Source organism: Fundulus heteroclitus, chromosome 7 (assembly GCF_011125445.2).
Source record: "Fundulus heteroclitus isolate FHET01 chromosome 7, MU-UCD_Fhet_4.1, whole genome shotgun sequence".
Classification (NCBI taxonomy): Eukaryota; Metazoa; Chordata; class Actinopteri; order Cyprinodontiformes; family Fundulidae; genus Fundulus; species Fundulus heteroclitus.
This window is the reverse complement of record NC_046367.1, coordinates 41,821,543-41,843,318: the sequence shown is the minus strand read 5'-3', so window position 1 is coordinate 41,843,318 and position 21,776 is coordinate 41,821,543. Positions and strand designations below refer to the sequence as shown.

The window sequence follows — 21,776 nt, the reverse complement described above, 5'->3', positions numbered from 1 at the left end:
ATCTTGGAACAGAAATCACCTTTGCTGCAAGGCTTCAGTTTCCTTCCCTTTTAAAGCAGGTCTGTGGAGTTAAAAATGAGCAGCAATTAATGCAACAATTATAGACTGAATGGTTCTTATTCATCCTTTCTGTTGAATTTACTGCTGAACATTTTTTGTTTTCTGACATCTGCACACTTTTGGCATTGATCTAGAGTTGATGTTAACTGGTTTAAACATGGGTTTAAAGGTAAAACCATGAAAATATTTACCTTAAGTCATGTTCCTTTTGTTCATGTGTATCCATCTCTAGGGTCCTTCAGATAATTAAAGAAATACAAGAGGATTTTGTTGTAACTAACTAGTTAAATTGAATAAAAACACAAAATGACACTAAAGACAATAAATCAAAGCAGACTTAAAGAAGTTAGCGCATTACACAATTGTAACTTATCTGATTCCCAAAATTTAGAAAACTTTCTTTTAATATTCAACATCTTGGAAGAGAAACCACCTTTGCTGCAAGGATTCAGCTTCAGCTTCAGATTCCGTTTCTTTTAGAGCAGGTCTGTGGAGTAAAACAACCAGCATGTAAACCAGCTTACACTGAATAAACTTCAGGACTTATTGACTGAATAACAATCTCAGTAAGACAAGACAATAGCTCACTGGAATAGTTCCTGTTGAATTTACTGCATATTATTTTCATTGTACTGTTTTTTTAATATATGCATACATAAATCATTATTTAAAGGAGATCTCAATGCTATTATACATTGTTTTTAAACTAAAATCGGGTGAATATTTAACTGGAGTAAAGTTGCTTTTGTTCAACAGTTTCCATTCTTGGATCCTGTAAATATTATAAAATATTAGATCTGACAAAGAGAATGAATTTTTTTCCTGCATTATAATTTATGATTTTATCAAAACATATCAGTTCTGAATTTTAAGATATTTTCCTTCAGGTCTGTGATGTAATCTTCAGTTGGACCACAAACTTCAACATTAACAGTGAAAGACAGTTCTAAACAAATAGGTTTTTAACCTTGATTTAAAGGAACTCAGGTTTTCAGAACTTTTACAGTAATTTGGGAGTTTGTTCCACATCAGTGAAGCATAGGAACTAAATGCTGCTTCTCCATGTCTGGTTCTGGTTCTGGTTCTGGTTCTGCAGAGCAGGCTGTAGCCAGATGACCTTAGTGGTCTGGAGGGTTGATGCACTGATACGAAGTCTGTGATGTATTTAGGTGCTAAGCCATTCAGGGATTTATAGACTAACAGAATATTTAAAGTCTATTCTCTGAGATCCAGGGAGCCAGTGAAAGGACTTTAGAACCGGGTCGATGTTCTCTACTTTCTTAGTGTTAGTGAGGACGCAGCCAGCAGCGTTCTGGATCAGCATTTACACATTTATAGCCTGTATATACATATACTTACTGTTATAAAACACTCATAGCCCATATATACTTAGATTCATTTATGTTTACAACTATAGCACAATCATAGGAATGTTACTGTAGACTACTGAAGCACTTCTGGATGGATGAAAACTGAGTTTAATGTTTGTACCTCTGACATGTGAAATGACGATAAAGTTGAATTCTATTCTATTCTAAAACCATGGAAATATTTACCTTAAATCATGTTGCTTTTGTTCATGTGTGTCCATCTCTTGAGTCCTTCAGAAAAGTAATAAATAGAAGGGAATTTCTTTGTGACTAATTAGTTGAATTGAATAAAAGAACAAAATTGACTCTAAAGACAATTAATCACAGCAAAATCAGAAAAATTTCAGCACATTGCTCTTTGGTAACTTTTCTGACTCCTAAAATTTTGGAAAACTTTCTTTTAATATTCAATATCTTGGAACAGAAATCACCTTTGTTGCAAGGCTTCAGTTTCCTTCTCCTTTAAAGCAGATCTGTGGAGTTAAAAATTAGCAGCAATAATTGCAACAATTATAGACTGAATGGTTCTTATTCATCCTTTCTGTTGAATTTACTGCTGAACATTTTTTGTTTTCTGACATCTGCACACTTTTGGCACTGATCTAGAGTTGATGTCAACTGGATTAAACATGGGTTTAAAGGTAAAACTATGAAAATATTTACCTTAAGTCATGTTCCTTTTGTTCATCTGTATCCATCTCTGGGGTCCTTCAGATAATTAAACAAGTACAAGAGGATTTTGTTGTAACTAATTAGTTAAATTGAATAAAAACACAAAATGACACTAAAGACAATAAATCAAAGCAGACTTAAAGAAGTTAGTGCGTTACACAATTGTAACTTATCTGATTCCCAAAATTTAGAAAACTTTCTTTTAATATTCAACATCTTGAAAGAGAAACCACCTTTGCTGCAAGGCTTTAGCTTCAGCTTCAGTTTCTGTTTCTTTTAGAGCAGGTCTGTGGAGTAAAACAACCAGCATGTAAACCAGCTTACACTGAATAAACTTCAGGACTTAGTGACTGAATAACAATCTCAGTAAGACAAGACAATAGCTCACTCAAATTGTTCCTGTTGAATTTACTGCATATTATTTTCATTGTACTGTTCTTTAATATGTGCTACATTCATCATTATTTAAAGGAGATCTCAATGCTATTATAAATTGTTTTTAAACTAAAATCGGGTAAATATATTTAACTGGAGTAAAGTTGCTTTTGTTCAACAGATTCCATTCTTGGATCCTGTAAATATTATAAAACATTAGATCTGACAAAGAGAATGAATTTTGTTCCTGCATTCTAATTCATGATTTTATCAAAACATATCAGTTCTGAATTTTAACAAATTTTCCTTCAGGTCTGTGATGTAATCTTCAGTTGGACCACAAACTTCAACAATAACAGTGAAAGACAGTTCTAAACAAATAGGTTTTTAACCTTGATTTAAAGGAACTCAGGTTTTCAGAACTTTTACAGTAAACTGGGAGTTTGTTCCACATCAGTGAAGCATAGGAACTAAATGCTGCTTCTCCATGTCTGGTTCTGGTTCTGGTTCTGGTTCTGCAGAGCAGGCTGGAGCCAGAAGACCTGAGTGGTCTTGAGGGGTGATACACTGATAAGAAGTCTGTGATGTATTTAGGTGCAAAGCCATTCAGGGATTTATAGACTAACAGAATATTTAAAGTCTATTCTCTGAGATCCAGGGAGCCAGTGGAAGGACTTTAGAACCGGGTCGATGTTCTCTACTTTCTTAGTGTTAGTGAGGACGCAGCCAGCAGCGTTCTGGATCAGCATTTACACATTTATAGCCTGTATATACATATACTTACAGTTATAAAACACTCATAGCCCATATATACTTAGATTAATTTATATTTACAACTATAGCACAATCATAGGAATGTTACTGTAGACTACTGAAGCACTTCTGGATGGATGAAAACTGAGTTTAATGTTTGTACTTCTGACATGTGAAATGACGATAAAGTTGAATTCTATTCTATTCTAAAACCATGGAAATATTTACCTTAAATCATGTTGCTTTTGTTCATCTGTGTCCATCTCTTGGGTCCTTCAGATAAGTAATAAATAGAAAGTGATTTTTTGTGACTAATTAGTTGAATTGAATAAAATAACAAAATTGACTAAAGACAATTAATCACAGCAAAATCAGAAAAAATTCAGCACATTGCTCTTTGGTAACTTTTCTGACTCCTAACATTTTGCAAAACTTTCCTTTAATATTACATATCTTGGAACAGAAATCACCTTTGTTGCAAGGCTTCAGTTTCCTTCTCTTTTAAAGCAGATCTGTGGAGTTAAAAATGAGCAGCAATTAATGGAACAGTTATAGACTGAATGGTTCTTATTCATCCTTTCTGTTGAATTTACTGCTGAACATTTTTTGTTTTCTGACATCTGCACACTTTTGGCACTGATCTAGAGTTGATGTTAACTGGTTTAAACATGGGTTTAAAGGTAAAACTATGAAAATATTTACCTTAAGTCATGTTCCTTTTGTTCATGTGTATCCATCTCTGGGATCCTTCAGATAATTAAAGAAATACAAGAGGATTTTGTTGTAACTAATTAGTTAAATTGAATAAAAACACAAAACGACACTAAAGACAATAAATCAAAGCAGACTTAAAGAAGTTAGCGCATTACACAATTGTAACTTATCTGATTCCCAAAATTTAGAAAACTTTCTTTTAATATTCAACATCTTGGAAGAGAAACCACCTTTGCTGCAAGGCTTCAGCTTCAGCTTCAGTTTCCGTTTCTTTTAGAGCAGGTCTGTGGAGTAAAACAACCAGCATGTAAACCAGCTTACACTGAATAAACTTCAGGACTTATTGACTGAATAACAATCTCAGTAAGACAAGACAATAGCTCACTCAAATTGTTCCTGTTGAATTTACTGCATATTATTTTCATTGTACTGTTTTTAATATATGCATACATAAATCATTATTTAAAGGAGATCTCAATGCTATTATACATTGTTTTCAAACTAAAATCGGGTGAATATTTAACTGGAGTAAAGTTACTTTTGTTCAACAGATTCCATTCTTGGATCCTGTAAATATTATAAAACATTAGATCTGACAAAGAGAATGAATTTTATTCCTGCATTCTAATTTATGATTTTATCCAAACATATCAGTTCTGAATTTTAACATATTTTCCTTCAGGTCTGTGATGTAATCTTCAGTTGGACCACAAACTTCAACATTAACAGTGAAAGACAGTTCTAAACAAATAGGTTTTTAACCTTGATTTAAAGGAACTCAGGTTTTCAGAACTTTTACAGTGAACTGGGAGTTTGTTCCACATCAGTGGAGCATAGGAACTAAATGCTGCTTCTCCATGTCTGGTTCTGATTCTGGTTCTGGTTCTGCAGAGCAGGCTGGAGCCAGAAGACCTGAGTGGTCTGGAGGGTTGAGGCCCTGATAAGAAGTCTGTGATGTATTTAGGTGCTAAGCCATTCAGGGATTTATAGACTAACAGAATATTTAAAGTCTATTCTCTGAGATCCAGGGAGCCAGTGGAAGGACTTTAGAACCTGGTCGATGTTCTCTACTTTCTTAGTGTTAGTGAGGACGCAGCCAGCAGCGTTCTGGATCAGCATTTACACATTTATAGCCTGTATATACATATACTTACAGTTATAAAACACTCATAGCCCATATATACTTAGATTCATTTATATTTACAACTATAGCACAATCATAAGAATGTTACTGTGGACTACTGAAGCACTTCTGGATGGATGAAAACTGAGTTTAATGTTTGTACTTCTGACATATGAAAGGACGATAAACTTAAATTCTATTCTATTCTAAAACCATGGAAATATTTACCTTAAATCATGTTGCTTTTGTTCATGTGTGTCCATCTCTTGGGTCCTTCAAAAAGGTAATAAATAGAAAGTAATTTTTTGTGACTAATTAGTTGACTTGAATAAAAGAACAAAATTGACTCTAAAGACAATTAATCACAGCAAACTCAGAAAAATTTCAGCACATTGCTCTTTGGTAACTTTTCTGACTCCTAAAATTTTGGAAAACTTTCTTTTAATATTCAATATCTTGGAACAGAAATCACCTTTGTTGCAAGGCTTCAGTTTCCTTCTCCTTTAAAGCAGATCTGTGGAGTTAAAAATGAGCAGCAATTAATGCAACAATTATAGACTGAATGGTTCTTATTCATCCTTTCTGTTGAATTTACTGCTGAACATTTTTTGTTTTCTGACATCTGCACACTTTTGGCACTGATCTAGAGTTGATGTCAACTGGATTAAACATGGGTTTAAAGGTAAAACTATGAAAATATTTACCTTAAGTCATGTTCCTTTTGTTCATCTGTATCCATCTCTAGGGTCCTTTAGATAATTAAAGAAATACAAGAGGATTATGTTGTAACTAATTAGTTAAATTGAATAAAAACACAAAACGACACTAAAGACAATAAATCAAAGCAGACTTAAAGAAGTTAGCGCGTTACACAATTGTAACCTATCTGATTCCCAAAATTTAGAAAACTTTCTTTTAATATTCAACATCTTGGAAGATAAACCACCTTTGCTGCAAGGCTTCAGCTTCAGCCTCAGTTTCTGTTTCTTTTAGAGCAGGTCTGTGGAGTAAAACAACCAGCATGTAAACCAGCTTACACTGAATAAACTTCAGGACTTATTGACTGAATAACAATCTCAGTAAGACAAGACAATAGCTCACTCAAATTGTTCCTGTTGAATTTACTGCATATTATTTTCATTGTACTGTTTTTTTAATATATGCATACATAAATCATTATTTAAAGGAGATCTCAATGCTATTATACATTGTTTTTAAACTAAAATCGGTTGAATATTTAACTGGAGTAAAGTTGCTTTTGTTCAACAGTTTCCATTCTTGGATCCTGTAAATATTATAAAATATTAGATCTGACAAAGAGAATGAATTTTGTTCCTGCATTCTAATTTATGATTTTATCAAAACATATCAGTTCTGAATTTTAAGATATTTTCCTTCAGGTCTGTGATGTAATCTTCAGTTGGACCACAAACTTCAACATTAACAGTGAAAGACAGTTCTAAACAAATAGGTTTTTAACCTTGATTTAATGGAACTCAGGTTTTCAGAACTTTTACAGTAATTTGGGAGTTTGTTCCACATCAGTAAAGCATAGGAACTAAATGCTGCTTCTCCATGTCTGGTTCTGGTTCTGGTTCTGCAGAGCAGGCTGGAGCCAGAAGACCTTAGTGGTCTGGAGGGTTGATGCCCTGATAAGAAGTCTGTGATGTATTTAGGTGCTAAGCCATTCAGGGATTTATAGACTAACAGAATATTTAAAGTCTATTCTCTGAGAATCAGGGAGCCAGTGGAAGGACTTTAGAACCGGGTCGATATTCTCTACTTTCTTAGTGTTAGTGAGGACGCAGCCAGCAGTGTTCTAGATCAGCATTTACACATTTATAGCCTGTATATACATATACTTACAGTTATAAAACACTCATAGCCCATATATACTTAGATTAATTTATATTTACAACTATAGCACAATCATATGAATGTTACTGTAGACTACTGAAGCACTTCTGGATGGATAAAAACCAAGTTTAATGTTTGTACTTCTGACATGTGAAATGACCATAAAGTTGAATTCTATTCTATTCTAAAACCATGGAAATATTTACCTTAAATCATGTTGCTTTTGTTCATCTGTGTCCATCTCTTGGGTCCTTCAGATAAGTAATAAATAGAAAGTGATTTTTTGTGACTAATTAGTTGAATTGAATAAAATAACAAAATTGACTCTAAAGACAATTAATCACAGCAAAATCAGAAAAAATTCAGCACATTGCTCTTTGGTAACTTTTCTGACTCCTAAAATTTTGCAAAACTTTCCTTTAATATTACATATCTTGGATCAGAAATCACCTTTGCTGCAAGGCTTCAGTTTCCTTCTCTTTTAAAGCAGATCTGTGGAGTTACAAATGAGCAGCAATTAATGCAACAATTATAGACTGAATGGTTCTTATTCATCCTTTCTGTTGAATTTGCTGCTGAACATTTTTTGTTTTCTGACATCTGTACACTTTTGGCAATGATCTAGAGTTGATGTTAACTGGTTTAAACATGGGTTTAAAGGTAAAACCATGAAAATATTTACCTTAAGTCATGTTCCTTTTGTTCATGTGTATCCATCTCTAGGGTCCTTCAGATAATTAAAGAAGTACAAGAGGATTTTGTTGTAACTAATTAGTTAAATTGAATAAAAACACAAAACGACACCAAAGACAATAAATCAAAGCAGACTTAAAGAAGTTAGCGCATTACACAATTGTAACTTATCTGATTCCCAAAATTTAAAAAAGTTTCTTTTAATATTCAACATCTTGGAAGAGAAACCACCTTTGCTGCAAGGCTTCAACTTCAGTTTCCGTTTCTTTTAGAGCAGGTCTGTGGTTGTAAAACAACCAGCATGAAAACCAGCTTACACTGAATAAACTTCAGGACTTATTGACTGAATAACAATCTCAGTAAGACAAGACCATAGCTCACTCAAATTGTTCCTGTTGAATTTACTGCATATTATTTTCATTGTACTATTCTTTAATATATGCTACATTCATCATTATTTAAAGGAGATCTCAATGCTATTATAAATTGTTTTTAAACTAAAATCGGGTGAATATATTTAACTGGAGTAAAGTTGCTTTTGTTCAACAGATTCCATTCTTGGATCCTGTAAATATTATAAAACATTAGATCTGACAAAGAGAATGAATTTTGTTCCTGCATTCTAATTCATGATTTTATCAAAACATATCAGTTCTGAATTTTAACAAATTTTCCTTCAGGTCTGTGATGTAATCTTCAGTTGGACCACAAACTTCAACATTAACAGTGAAAGACAGTTCTAAACAAATAAGTTTTTAACCTTGATTTAAAGGAACTCAGGTTTTCAGAACTTTTACAGTAAACTGGGAGTTTGTTCCACATCAGTGGAGCATAGGAACTAAATGCTGCTTCTCCATGTCTGGTTCTGGTTCTGGTTCTGCAGAGCAGGCTGGAGCCAGAAGACCTTAGTGGTCTGGAGGGTTGATGCCCTGATAAGAAGTCTGTGATGTATTTAGGTGCTAAGCCATTCAGGGATTTATAGACTAACAGAATATTTAAAGTCTATTCTCTGAGAATCAGGGAGCCAGTGGAAGGACTTTAGAACCGGGTCGATGTTCTCTACTTTCTTAGTGTTAGTGAGGACGCAGCCAGCAGTGTTCTAGATCAGCATTTACACATTTATAGCCTGTATATACATATACTTACAGTTATAAAACACTCATAGCCCATATATACTTAGATTAATTTATATTTACAACTATAGCACAATCATATGAATGTTACTGTAGACTACTGAAGCACTTCTGGATGGATAAAAACCAAGTTTAATGTTTGTACTTCTGACATGTGAAATGACCATAAAGTTGAATTCTATTCTATTCTAAAACCATGGAAATATTTACCTTAAATCATGTTGCTTTTGTTCATCTGTGTCCATCTCTTGGGTCCTTCAGATAAGTAATAAATAGAAAGTGATTTTTTGTGACTAATTAGTTGAATTGAATAAAATAACAAAATTGACTCTAAAGACAATTAATCACAGCAAAATCAGAAAAAATTCAGCACATTGCTCTTTGGTAACTTTTCTGACTCCTAAAATTTTGCAAAACTTTCCTTTAATATTACATATCTTGGATCAGAAATCACCTTTGCTGCAAGGCTTCAGTTTCCTTCTCTTTTAAAGCAGATCTGTGGAGTTACAAATGAGCAGCAATTAATGCAACAATTATAGACTGAATGGTTCTTATTCATCCTTTCTGTTGAATTTGCTGCTGAACATTTTTTGTTTTCTGACATCTGTACACTTTTGGCAATGATCTAGAGTTGATGTTAACTGGTTTAAACATGGGTTTAAAGGTAAAACCATGAAAATATTTACCTTAAGTCATGTTCCTTTTGTTCATGTGTATCCATCTCTAGGGTCCTTCAGATAATTAAAGAAATATAAGAGGATTTTGTTGTAACTAATTAGTTAAATTGAATAAAAACACAAAACGACACCAAAGATGTAACGTTCTGTTGTGGTTTTGATTTAGCATTATTTCTGTTTCTTGTGTTAGAGTTATGCTTAGCCTGTTTTTGTTATCTGGCCTTTGTTATTAGTTTATTTCAGCCCTTGCCTGTTTAGCCTTATTTCTTACCTTAAGTTTTTGTCTATCAGTCTGTTGCTCCCTTTATTATTTCCACCTGTTTTGGTTAATTAGTCCCGCCCTGCTCTTCTGTTCCGTTCGTCTATTTAAGCCCACCTTCGTTTCTGCTCAGTTGCTGGATTATCTCGTCTCGTCCCTGTCCGTTACCTCATGGTAAGAGCTTTGCAGCCTCTGTTTATGTTATATGTTGTTTACCCCGAATTATCTGTCCTGTTTTTTGAGTCTGTCCCAGCCTTTTTTTTACCCTGGAGGATCCGTCATCTTTTTCAATAAAAACCCTTTTTTAGCATAAGCTCCGTGTTTGGCTTAACTTTGGATTCACCACAGCAATTCATTACAGTATAATCCAGCCACCATGAATCCAAAGCCAACACATCCTCTCCGTACCGGAGGAGCTATGCTTGTCCCGGCCTGCGCTCCATTCACCTCTAGCAACCACTCACCGGATTTCTTCTGTCAGTCCCCTTCACCGCCGTTCAAGCCAGATCCGGACTTTTTTCTGGAGGTTGACGCGGAGGTGATCCAGGAGCTCCGTCCGGACCTTTTTTTGGAGTCGGTCCCATTTCCTTCTCCTGGCGATGAGGCGCATGAATCGCCGTTGGCGTCGGCGGTCCCCTTCCGTCAGGAGGAATCAGTATCTCCGCCAAGCCCATCATCCCGCCGCCGGAGGAAGAGACGACGGCTTGTTGACCACTCCGCCAGCCGTTCTAAGCAGCCGTCAGTTGAGCCTGGTCAGCCTCAAACGGTCGGTGCTGCTCAGCCCTTGCCGGTTGCCCCGTCATCTCCTTCCGCTGCTTCCTGTTCAGCAGACCGGGGTCCTCCACTTCCCTGTCCGACCCCGCCCACAGCTCCTCCTAGTGGTGATGCAGAAGCTGTTCACAAGGAGTTGGAGGACAAAATAAGGACGTTTGCACCCATAATTAAACGCCTCAGGGAGGCTCTTCTCAGTCATTATTCAGAGGAGCTGGAGGGAAAATTAAAGGAGGTTGAGGGACATTATAGATCAGCCCTTCAGGCCTTCTACAGCCGACCTAAACCTGTCCCCGAGGGTCTGGAAGACGCCTCGGCCCCTGAGTCTGTCCCCGAGGATCTGGAAGATGCCTCGGCCCCTGAGTCTGTCCCCGAGGGTCTGGAAGACGCCTCGGCCCCTGAGTCTGTCCCCGAGGATCTGGAAGGCGCCTCGGCTCTCGTGAAGCCCAACGAGGGGGTCCAGGAGGATCTGCCTCTGCCCAAGTCCAGAGAGGTGGTCCAGGAGGACCTGCCTCTTCTGACCTGCGACGTGGGAACCCAGAGGGGCCCGCCACGGACGTGCGACGTAGGAACCCAGAGGGGTCCGTCACTGACGTGCGACGTAGGTACCCAGGGGGGTCCGTCGCAGACGTCCGACGTGGGAACCCAGAGGGGTCCGTCGCAGACGTCCGACGTGGGAACCCAGAGGGGTCCGTCGCAGACGTCCGACGTGGGAACCCAGGGGGGTCCGTCGCAGACGTCCGACGTGGGGACCCAGGGGGATCCTTCGTTCTTCGGGCACCCAGGGCCGCCGAAGAGGAAGCAGCAACTGTGGCCTCCTGAAGACTTAGAGCCTCATAGTATTGTGTTTAAGCCAAGACTCCTTATTACCCTCATGGACAGCCAACTCTGGGAGAGACTTTATTGGATGTCCCTTTCTGAGACCCTTCAGGAGCTGATCCTGAGACTCCTGGTGGCTAAGGGTCTGACTTTGGTGCCTGAAGCCTGTAGCCCGGGGCCTCCTGAAGCCTGCAGCCCGGGGCCTCCTGAAGCCTGCAGCCCGGGGCCTCCTGAAGCCTGCAGCCCGGGGCCTCCTGAAGCCTGCAGCCCGGGGCCTCCTGAAACCTGTAGCCCGGGGTCTCCTGAAACCTGTAGCCCGGGGTCTCCTGAAGCCTGCAGCCCGGGGTCTCCTGAAGCCTGCAGCCCGGGGTCTCCTGAAGCCTGCAGCCCGGGGTCCCCTGAAGCCTGCAGCCCGGGGTCTCCTGAAGCCTGCAGCCCGGGGTCTCCTGAAGCCTGCAGCCCGGGGTCTCCTGAAGCCTGCAGCCCGGGGTCTCCTGAAGCCTGCAGCCCGGGGTCTTCTGTAGCCCTGTGGCCTCTGTAGCCTGTAGCCCTGTGGCCTCTGTAGCCTGTAGCCCTGTGGCCTCTGTAGCCTGTAGCCCTGTGGCCTCTGTAGCCTGTAGCCAGGCTCTCACCTTAGCAGCCTGTAGCCAGGCTCTCACCTTAGCAGCCTGTAGCCAGGCTCCCACCTTAACAGCCTGTAGCCAGGCTCCCACGTTAGCAGCCTGTAGCCAGGCTCCCACGTTAGCAGCCTGTAGCCAGGCTCCCACGTTAGCTGCCTGTAGCCAGGCTTCCCCTTCAGTCGCCTGTAGCCAGGCTTCCCCTTCAGTCGCCTGTAGCCAGGCTTCCCCTTCAGTCGCCTGTAGCCAGGCTTCCCCTTCAGTCGCCTGTAGCCAGGCTTCCCCTTCAGTCGCCTGTAGCCAGGCTTCCCCTTCAGTCGCCTGTAGCCAGGCTTCCCCTTTAGTCGCCTGTAGCCAGGCTTCCCCTTCAGTCGCCTGTAGCCAGGCTCTTTCCTCCATCGCCTGTAGTCAGGCTCCTTTGTTAGTCACCTGTAACCAGGCTCCTTTTTCAGTCGCCTATAGCCAGGCATCCCCCTCAGTCGCCTGTAGCCAGGCATCCCCTTCGGTCGCCTGTAGTCAGGCTCCTTCGTCTGTCGCCTGTAGTCAGGCCCCTTCGTCTGTCGCCTGTAGTCAGGCTCCTTCGTCTGTCGCCTGTAGTCAGGCTCCTTCGTCTGTCGCCTGTAGTCAGGCTCCTTCGTCTGTCGCCTGTAGTCAGGCTCCTTCGTCTGTCGCCTGTAGTCAGGCTCCTTCGTCTGTCGCCTGTAGTCAGGCTCCTTCGTCTGTCGCCTGTAGTCAGGCTCCTTCGTCTGTCGCCTGTAGTCAGGCTCCTTCGTCTGTCGCCTGTAGTCAGGCTCCTTCGTCGGTCGCCTGTAGTCAGGCTCCCCCTTCGGTCGCCTGTAGTCAGGCTCCTCCTTCGGTCGCCTGTAGTCAGGCTCCCCCTTCGGTCGCCTGTAGTCAGGCTCCCCCTTCGGTCGCCTGTAGTCAGGCTCCCCCTTCGGTCGCCTGTAGTCAGGCTCCCCCTTCGGTCGCCTGTAGTCAGGCTCCCCCTTCGGTCGCCTGTAGTCAGGCTTCTCCTTCGGTCGCCTGTAACCAGGCTCCTTCGTCCGTCGCCTGTAGCCAGGCTCCTTTGTCAGTCGCCTGTAACCAGGCTTCTTCGTCAGTCGCCTGTAACCAGGCTCCTTCGTCAGTCGCCTGTAACCAGGCTCCTTCGTCAGTCGCCTGTAGCCAGGCTCCTTCGTCAGTCGCCTGTAGCCAGGCTCCTTCGTCAGTCGCCTGTAGCCAGGCTCCTTTTTCAGTCGCCTGTAGCCAGGCTCCCGCACTGGGAACCAGTGACCAGGCGCCGCCGCCTGTAGCCGTTAACCAGGCGCCGCTGCCTGTAGCCGTTAACCAGGCGCCGCCGCTTGTAGCCACTAACCAGGCGCCTCCTTTAGCCTGTAGACCGGCGCCTCCTTTAGCCTGTAGTCCGGCGCCTTCCTCAGCCTGTAGTCCGGCGCCAGGTTCTATTTTCTTCCTCTCCAGACCCCGCCGACGGCCTCCGAGGTTTCTGGTCCGCCGAAGACCTCCGAGGTTTCTGGTCCGTCGACGGCCGTCTGTCACCTTGATCCGCCGACGGCCTCCTGGACTTCCGCCGGAGAGCCTGTCACGCCGGGGCCGTCCGACGGGACGACCGCCGAAGAGCCTGTCACGCCGGGGCCGTCCGCCGGAGAGCCTGTCACGCCGGGGCCGTCCGCCGGAGAGCCTGTCACGCCGGGGCCGTCCGCCGGAGAGCCTGTCGCGCCGGGGCCGTCCGCCGGAGAGCCTGTCGCGCCGGGGCCGTCCGCCGGAGAGCCTGTCGCGCCGGGGCCGTCCGCCGGAGAGCCTGTCGCGCCGGGGCCGTCCGCCGGAGAGCCTGTCACGCCGGGGCCGTCCGCCGGGACGACCGCCGGAGAACCTGTCACGTCTGGGCCGTCCGCCGGGACGACCGCCGGAGAACCTGTCACGTCTGGGCCGTCCGCCGGGACGACCGCCGGAGAACCTGTCACGTCTGGGCCGTCCGCCGGGACGACCGCCGGAGAACCTGTCACGTCTGGGCCGTCCGCCGGGACGACCGCCGGAGAACCTGTCACGTCTGGGCCGTCCGCCGGGACGTCCACCGGAGAACCTGTCACGCCGGGGCCGTCCTCCGGGAGGTCCATCAGACTCTTGTTTTTTTCTGAATGACTGTCTGTTATGACCTGCCCTTTGAGGGTTGTTTTCTGTTGAGGGACTTGTATTTTCGATATTGTTTTTCTTTTTCAGATTCTGACCCTCCAGCCTGTAACCCCCCTCCACCCGCCCGGTTGGACTTTCCTTTTGTTTTGTTTGTACTTTTCGAGACGGTTGAGGGCGTCTAGGATCCGCCCTTGAGGGAGGGGCTCTGTAACGTTCTGTTGTGGTTTTGATTTAGCATTATTTCTGTTTCTTGTGTTAGAGTTATGCTTAGCCTGTTTTTGTTATCTGGCCTTTGTTATTAGTTTATTTCAGCCCTTGCCTGTTTAGCCTTATTTCTTACCTTAAGTTTTTGTCTATCAGTCTGTTGCTCCCTTTATTATTTCCACCTGTTTTGGTTAATTAGTCCCGCCCTGCTCTTCTGTTCCGTTCGTCTATTTAAGCCCACCTTCGTTTCTGCTCAGTTGCTGGATTATCTCGTCTCGTCCCTGTCCGTTACCTCATGGTAAGAGCTTTGCAGCCTCTGTTTATGTTATATGTTGTTTACCCCGAATTATCTGTCCTGTTTTTTGAGTCTGTCCCAGCCTTTTTTTTACCCTGGAGGATCCGTCATCTTTTTCAATAAAAACCCTTTTTTAGCATAAGCTCCGTGTTTGGCTTAACTTTGGATTCACCACATCAAATCATTACAAAAGACAATAAATCAAAGCAGACTTAAAGAAGTTAGCGCATTACACAATTGTAACTTATCTGATTCCCAAAATTTAAAAAACGTTTCTTTTAATATTCAACATCTTGGAAGAGAAACCACCTTTGCTGCAAGGCTTCAACTTCAGTTTCCGTTTCTTTTAGAGCAGGTCTGTGGTTGTAAAACAACCAGCATGAAAACCAGCTTACACTGAATAAACTTCAGGACTTATTGACTGAATAACAATCTCAGTAAGACAAGACCATAGCTCACTCAAATTGTTCCTGTTGAATTTACTGCATATTATTTTCATTGTACTATTCTTTAATATATGCTACATTCATCATTATTTAAAGGAGATCTCAATGCTATTATAAATTGTTTTTAAACTAAAATCGGGTGAATATTTAACTGGATTAAAGTTGCTTTTGTTCAATAGTTTCCATTCTTGGATCCTGTAAATATTATAAAATATTAGATCTGACAAAGAGAATGAATTTTGTTCCTGCATTCTAATTTATGATTTTATCCAAACATATCAGTTCTGAATTTTAAGATATTTTCCTTCAGGTCTGTGATGTAATCTTCAGTTGGACCACAAACTTCAACATTAACAGTGAAAGACAGTTCTAAACAAATAGGTTTTTAACCTTGATTTAAAGGAACTCAGGTTTTCAGAACTTTTACAGTAATTTGGGAGTTTGTTCCACATCAGTGAAGCATAGGAACTAAATGCTGCTTCTCCATGTCTGGTTCTGGTTCTGGTTCTGCAGAGCAGGCTAGAGCCAGAAGACCTGAGTGGTCTTGAGGGGTGATACACTGACAAGAAGTCTGTGATGTATTTAGGTGCTAAGCCATTCAGGGATTTATAGACTAACAGAATATTTAAAGTCTTTTCTCTGAGAACCAGGGAGCCAGTGTAAGGACTTTAGAACCGGGTCGATGTTCTCTACTTTCTTAGTGTTAGTGAGGACGCAGCCAGCAGCGTTCTGGATCAGCATTTACACATTTATAGCCTGTATATACATATACTTACAGTTATAAAACACTCATAGCCCATATATACTTAGATTAATTTATATTTACAACTATAGCACAATCATATGAATGTTACTGTAGACTACTGAAGCACTTCTGGATGGATAAAAACCAAGTTTAATGTTTGTACTTCTGACATGTGAAATGACCATAAAGTTGAATTCTATTCTATTCTAAAACCATGGAAATATTTACCTTAAATCATTTTGCTTTTGTTCATTTGTGTCCATCTCTTGGGTCCTTCAAATAAGTAAAAAATAGAAAGTGATTTTTTGTGACTAATTAGTTGAATTGAATAAAAGAACAAAATTGACTCTAAAGACAATTAATCACAGCAAACTCAGAAAAATTTCAGCACATTGCTCTTTGGTAACTTTTCTGACTCCTAAAATTTTGGAAAACTTTCTTTTAATATACAATATCTTGGAACAGAAATCACCTTTGCTGCAATGCTTCAGTTTCCTTCTCTTTTAAAGCAGATCTGTGGAGTTACAAATGAGCAGCAATTAATGCAACAATTATAGACTGAATGGTTCTTATTCATCCTTTCTGTTGAATTTACTGCTGAACATTTTTTGTTTTCTGACATCTGCACACTTTTGGCAATGATCTAGAGTTGATGTTAACTGGTTTAAACATGGGTTTAAAGGTAAAACCATGAACATATTTACCTTAAGTCATGTTCCTTTTGTTCATGTGTATCCATCTCTAGGGTCCTTCAGATAATTAAAGAAATACAAGAGGATTTTGTTGTAACTAATTAGTTAAACTGAATAAAAACACAAAACAACACTAAAGACAATAAATCAAAGCAGACTTAAAGAAGTTAGTGCGTTACAAAATTGTAACTTATGTGATTCCCTAAAACTTTCTTTTAATATTCAACATCTTGGAAGAAAAACCACCTTTGCTGCAAGGCTTCAGCTTCAACTTCATTTTCCCTTTCTTTTAGAGCAGGTCTGTGGAGTTAAAAATGAGCAGCAATTAATGCAACAATTACAGACTGAATGGTTCTTATTCATCCTTTCTGTTGAATTTACTGCTGAACATTTTTTGTTTTCTGACATCTGCACACTTTTGGCACTGATCTAGAGTTGATGTTAACAGGTTTAAACATGGGTTTAAAGATAAAACTATGAAAATATTTACCTTAAGTGTGTATGTGTATCCATCTCTAGGGTCCTGCAGATAATTAAAGAAATACAAGAGGATTTTGTTGTAACTAATTAGTTAAATTGAATAAAAACACAAAACGACACTAAAGACAATAAATCAAAGCAGACTTAAAGAAGTTAGCGCGTTACACAATTGTAACCTATCTGATTCCCAAAATTTAGAAAACTTTCTTTTAATATTCAACATCTTGGAAGAGAAACCACCTTTGCTGCAAGGCTTCAGCTTCAGCCTCAGTTTCCGTTTCTTTTAGAGCAGGTCTGTGGAGTAAAACAACCAGCATGTAAACCAGCTTACACTGAATAAACTTCAGGACTTATTGACTGAATAACAATCTCAGTAAGACAAGACAATAGCTCACTCAAATTGTTCCTGTTGAATTTACTGCATATTATTTTCATTGTACTGTTTTTTTAATATATGCATACATAAATCATTATTTAAAGGAGATCTCAATGCTATTATACATTGTTTTCAAACTAAAATCGGGTGAATATTTAACTGGAGTAAAGTTGCTTTTGTTCAACAGATTCCATGCTTGGATCCTGTAAATATTATAAAATATTAGATCTGACAAAGAGAATGAATTTTATTCCTGCATTCTAATTTATGATTTTATCAAAACATATCAGTTCTGAATTTTAAGATATTTTCCTTCAGGTCTGTGATGTAATCTTCAGTTGGACCACAAACTTCAACATTAACAGTGAAAGACAGTTCTAAACAAATAGGTTTTTAACCTTGATTTAATGGAACTCAGGTTTTCAGAACTTTTACAGTAATTTGGGAGTTTGTTCCACATCAGTGAAGCATAGGAACTAAATGCTGCTTCTCCATGTCTGGTTCTAGTTCTGGTTCTGGTTCTGCAGAGCAGGCTGGAGCCAGAAGACCTGAGTGGTCTGGAGGGTTGATGCCCTGATAAGAAGTCTATGATGTATTTAGGTGCAAAGCCATTCAGGGATTTATAGACTAACAGAATATTTAAAGTCTATTCTCTGAGAACCAGGGAGCCAGAGGATGGACTTTAGAACCGGGTCGATGTTCTCTACTTTCTTAGTATTAGTGAGGACGCAGCCAGCAGCGTTCTGGATCAGCATTTACACATTTATAGCCTGTATATACATATACTTACAGTTATAAAACACTCATAGCCCACATATACTTAGATTCATTTATATTTACAACTATAGCACAATCATAGGAATGTTACTGTGGACTACTGAAGCACTTCTGGATGGATGAAAACTGAGTTTAATGTTTGTACTTCTGACATGTGAAATGACGATAAAGTTGAATTCTATTCTATTCTAAAACCATGGAAATATTTACCTTAAATCATGTTGCTTTTGTTCATGTGTGTCCATCTCTTGAGTCCTTCAGATAAGGAATAAATAGAAGGGAATTTCTTTGTGACTAATTAGTTGAATTGAATAAAAGAACAAAATTGACTCTAAAGACAAATAATCACAGCAATATCAGAAAAAATTCAGCACATTGCTCTTTGGTAACCTTTCTGACTCCTTAAATTTTGGAAAACTTTCTTTTAATATTCAACATCTTGGATCAGAAATCACCTTTGTTGCAAGGCTTCAGTTTCCTTCTCCATTAAAGCAGGTCTGTGGAGTTAAAAATGAGCAGCAATTAATGCAACAATTATAGACTAAATGGTTCTTATTCATCCTTTCTGTTGAATTTACTGCTGAACATTTTTTGTTTTCTGACATCTGCACACTTTTGGCACTGATCTAGAGTTGATGTTAACTGGTTTAAACATGGGTTTAAAGGTAAAACCATGAACATATTTACCTTAAGTCATGTTCCTTTTGTTCATGTGTATCCATCTCTAGGGTCCTTCAGATAATTAAAGAAATACAAGAGGATTTTGTTGTAACTAATTAGTTAAATTGAATAAAAACACAAAACGACACTAAAGACAATAAATCAAAGCAGACTTAAAGAAGTTAGCGCATTACATAATTGTAACTTATCTGATTCCCAAAAACTTTCTTTTAATATTCAACATCTTGGAAGAGAAACCACCTTTGCTGCAAGGCATGTACTTAATTCTGTCAGGGTTCCCTCTTTGGACCGTTTCTAGATCTTTCCATCTCTCATCCAGACCAGGTATCTGCAGTCTCCACTCCACGCCTGATCACTGCCACCTGCCACCTCCAATCAAGTCAGAGTCCCTATATAAACTCTCTCAGCCAACTCTTCCCCGCCAGATCGTCTTCCTTCCACCAGCTTTCTGCCTTCGTCCTTCTGCCTTCCTTCATTCCTCACTGTCTCCTTCGTCTCAAAGCTGCCTCACTCTCCCTCTTTGTGCCTGCCTGCTACCCACTCAGCGCCCAAGAGCTCCCGCTGCCAAGCTGACGGTTCTTCCTCCACCCCAGCACTCACTCGTCTGCCCAGGAGGCTTCCTGGCACCCTGCACCTGCATGGCTCCGCAGCAAAGCTCCCATGGTGCTTCTGCACCTTCACGTCTGCCTGCTCCTGCCATCGTCTCCTGCCTGTTCCAGTCTGCTGCAGTTTCCTGTCCCTCATTCTACAGCTCAATGTCTCTCAATAAACTCACTCAAACATGGGTCTATGTGTGGCTGAATTTGGGTTCACGAGATCCTTTCCTGACAAATTCTATATTTATTTAATTATATCAGAGTTGGTCCCCCATAAATATGAAGCCAGTTTCAATTATTTTAATTATACCAACCATTGATAGTAAAATGTAACAATCAAAAACAATAATTGTTTTTAAAATGCAACTCATGCAAGCATACTTTACCTGGTATTCTTGTTTCCCATTCTGTCCCTGTTTACAGGAAAATAGAGCCAGAACAGTTGCTCACGAAAACTCTGGAAGATTGTTGAGTTGTTGATTTGACTGAAAAAATATATGACAAAGGTTTCTTGGTAACCTTCAGTATGATAAAAACCTTTTAATTTGAAAATTGTGATACCCATAAATAGTACAACAAGATTATTGTGTAAGGTTAAAAGTCATATATTCTGCTAAAAAAAAAAATATGTTTTTAGTCCTTTTTTAAAAGTCTCAATAGTCTGTGGTTCTCTCAGAACTTCAGGGACGGCATGCCATGACCGGGGAGCGATCGAGCAAAAGGTACGATTACCCATGGTGCTCAACTTAGTTCTGGGGAATCAGAGGCAGTTTGAATTTTCTGAGCGGAGGGATCGTGTTGTAGTGAGAGTGGTGAGTAGTTCTTTTAGGTATGGTGGAGAATTTCCATAGATGCATTGGTGGGGGAGAATTGAGACCTTGTATTCAATTCTAGTGGAAACGGGAAGCCAGTGAAGTGAATGGAGAAATTGTGTTATAAGGCAGTACTTTCACACATTCATTAGGATCTTTGCAGCAGTGTTCTGAACATATTGTAGTTTCTGCAGATTATTTTTAGGGATCCCAGCTTGGAGGAGACAAAGGCATGGACCAGGGGCCTGTACTTTGTATGTCTACCTGGATCAAGGATGTTTTTTTCAGGAGTGGTTTGGTGGTGGCGAGGACCTAGGTGGCAATGAGGCAGTGGGCAGCTCATGATGTTCACAAGGTCTAATGAAAGCAAAACTTACAGGAACTCAGGCTTGGCACAAAACCTAGGACATCGGCCAGCAGGGGAACACGGAGGAGAACACAGAAGCGAACTCGGGAGGACACAGAGCAATGCAGAATGACCCGACAACAGGGAAACAAGCCAGGGGAACTTGAATACAGGTGGTAATCAGGGAACACAGGTGAGTCCAATTAACTAAAATAAGCCCACAGACAAGTACAAGGCAAGTTTTGTTGCTTGTACTTGTGACGTGAAATGATGATAAAGTTGAATTCTATTCTTTTCTGAAACCATGGAAACATTTACCTTAAGTCAGGTTCCTTTTTTCATTTGTGTCCCTCTCTTGAGTCCTATAGATAATTAAAAAAACAGAAGGAGAATATTTCTGTAACTAATTAGTTGAATTGAATAAAATTGAATTGATTAAAAACACAAAATTGACTCTAAAGATATCCCAGCAAAAGTTTAGCACATTGCTCTTTAGTAACTTTTTTGACTCCTAAAATTTTGGAAAACCTATTAATATTCAATATCTTGGAACAGAAATCACCTTTGCTGCAAGGCTTCAGTTTCCTTCTCTTTTAAAGCAGGTCCTTGGAGTTGAAAATGAGCAGTTCTCACTGAGTTAATGCAACACTTAAAAACTGAATCGATCTTAATAACCCTTTCTGTTGAATTTACTGCTGAACATTTAAATGTTTTGTTATCTGACATCTGCACACTTTCGGCACTGATTTAGAGTTGATGTTAACTTGATCAAACATGGGTTTAATTGTAAAACCATGAAAATATTTACCTTAAACCATGTTGCTTTTGTACAAGGGGATTTTGTTGTAACTAATTAGTTGAATTGAATAAAAACACAAAACGACACTAAAGACAATAAATCAAAGCAGACTTAAAGAAGTTAGCGCGTTACACAATTGTAACTTATCTGATTCCTAAAATTTAGAAAACTTTCTTTTAATATTCAACATCTTGGAAGAGGAACCACCTTTGCTGCAAGGCTTTAGCTTCAGCTTCAGTTTCCGTTTCCTTTAGAGCAGGTCTGTGGAGTAAAACAACCAGCTGTCTGATTCATATTTCTGGTAACTTCTTCTAAGATTAAGAACCTGATTTTCAAAGACTCCAAGCAATGACCACTAAATTGTGTTGACAGACAGACAGAAAATTGTGGGAGCAAAAAGTACGCATGTTGCACTTGATCATCAAAGATTGTGTTCACAGTGGATAAGAAATGCAAAACACATTTGGTTTCCCTCACAATAAGTAAATTGTGTCTACTGCTGGC

General features: G+C 40.3%; 1 protein-coding gene and 1 long non-coding RNA gene across 4 annotated transcripts; both read right to left on the bottom strand.

Moving 5' to 3' along the window:
- Positions 1–15: 15 nt before the first annotated feature.
- Positions 16–15,968, bottom strand: LOC118563567 (SUN domain-containing protein 2-like). The gene is made up of 18 exons (XM_036138661.1): positions 15,942–15,968; positions 9,437–9,481; positions 9,205–9,246; positions 8,961–9,005; positions 7,607–7,651; positions 7,375–7,416; positions 7,131–7,175; positions 6,014–6,067; positions 5,772–5,816; positions 5,540–5,581; positions 5,296–5,340; positions 4,175–4,228; positions 2,094–2,138; positions 1,862–1,903; positions 1,617–1,661; positions 494–547; positions 252–296; positions 16–61 (listed from the first exon to the last, which is right to left on the bottom strand). The coding sequence occupies exons 2-18, from the start codon at positions 9,469–9,471 to the stop codon at positions 16–18; spliced, it is 771 nt and encodes a 256-aa protein (XP_035994554.1). The 5' UTR covers positions 9,472–9,481; positions 15,942–15,968.
- Positions 15,969–16,197: 229 nt separating this feature from the next.
- On the bottom strand, positions 16,198–21,078 carry LOC118563778. Of its 3 annotated transcripts, none has more exons than XR_004931429.1 (5): positions 21,036–21,078; positions 18,249–18,293; positions 17,126–17,179; positions 16,418–16,462; positions 16,198–16,227 (listed from the first exon to the last, which is right to left on the bottom strand). It is a non-coding gene; the product is annotated as an uncharacterized LOC118563778 (long non-coding RNA). The 3 variants fall into 3 exon arrangements; XR_004931430.1 differs by lacking the exon at positions 21,036–21,078 and adding an exon at positions 18,494–18,517; XR_004931431.1 differs by lacking the exons at positions 16,198–16,227; positions 16,418–16,462 and adding an exon at positions 16,918–16,928.
- Between the last annotated feature and the right edge of the window lie 698 nt (positions 21,079–21,776).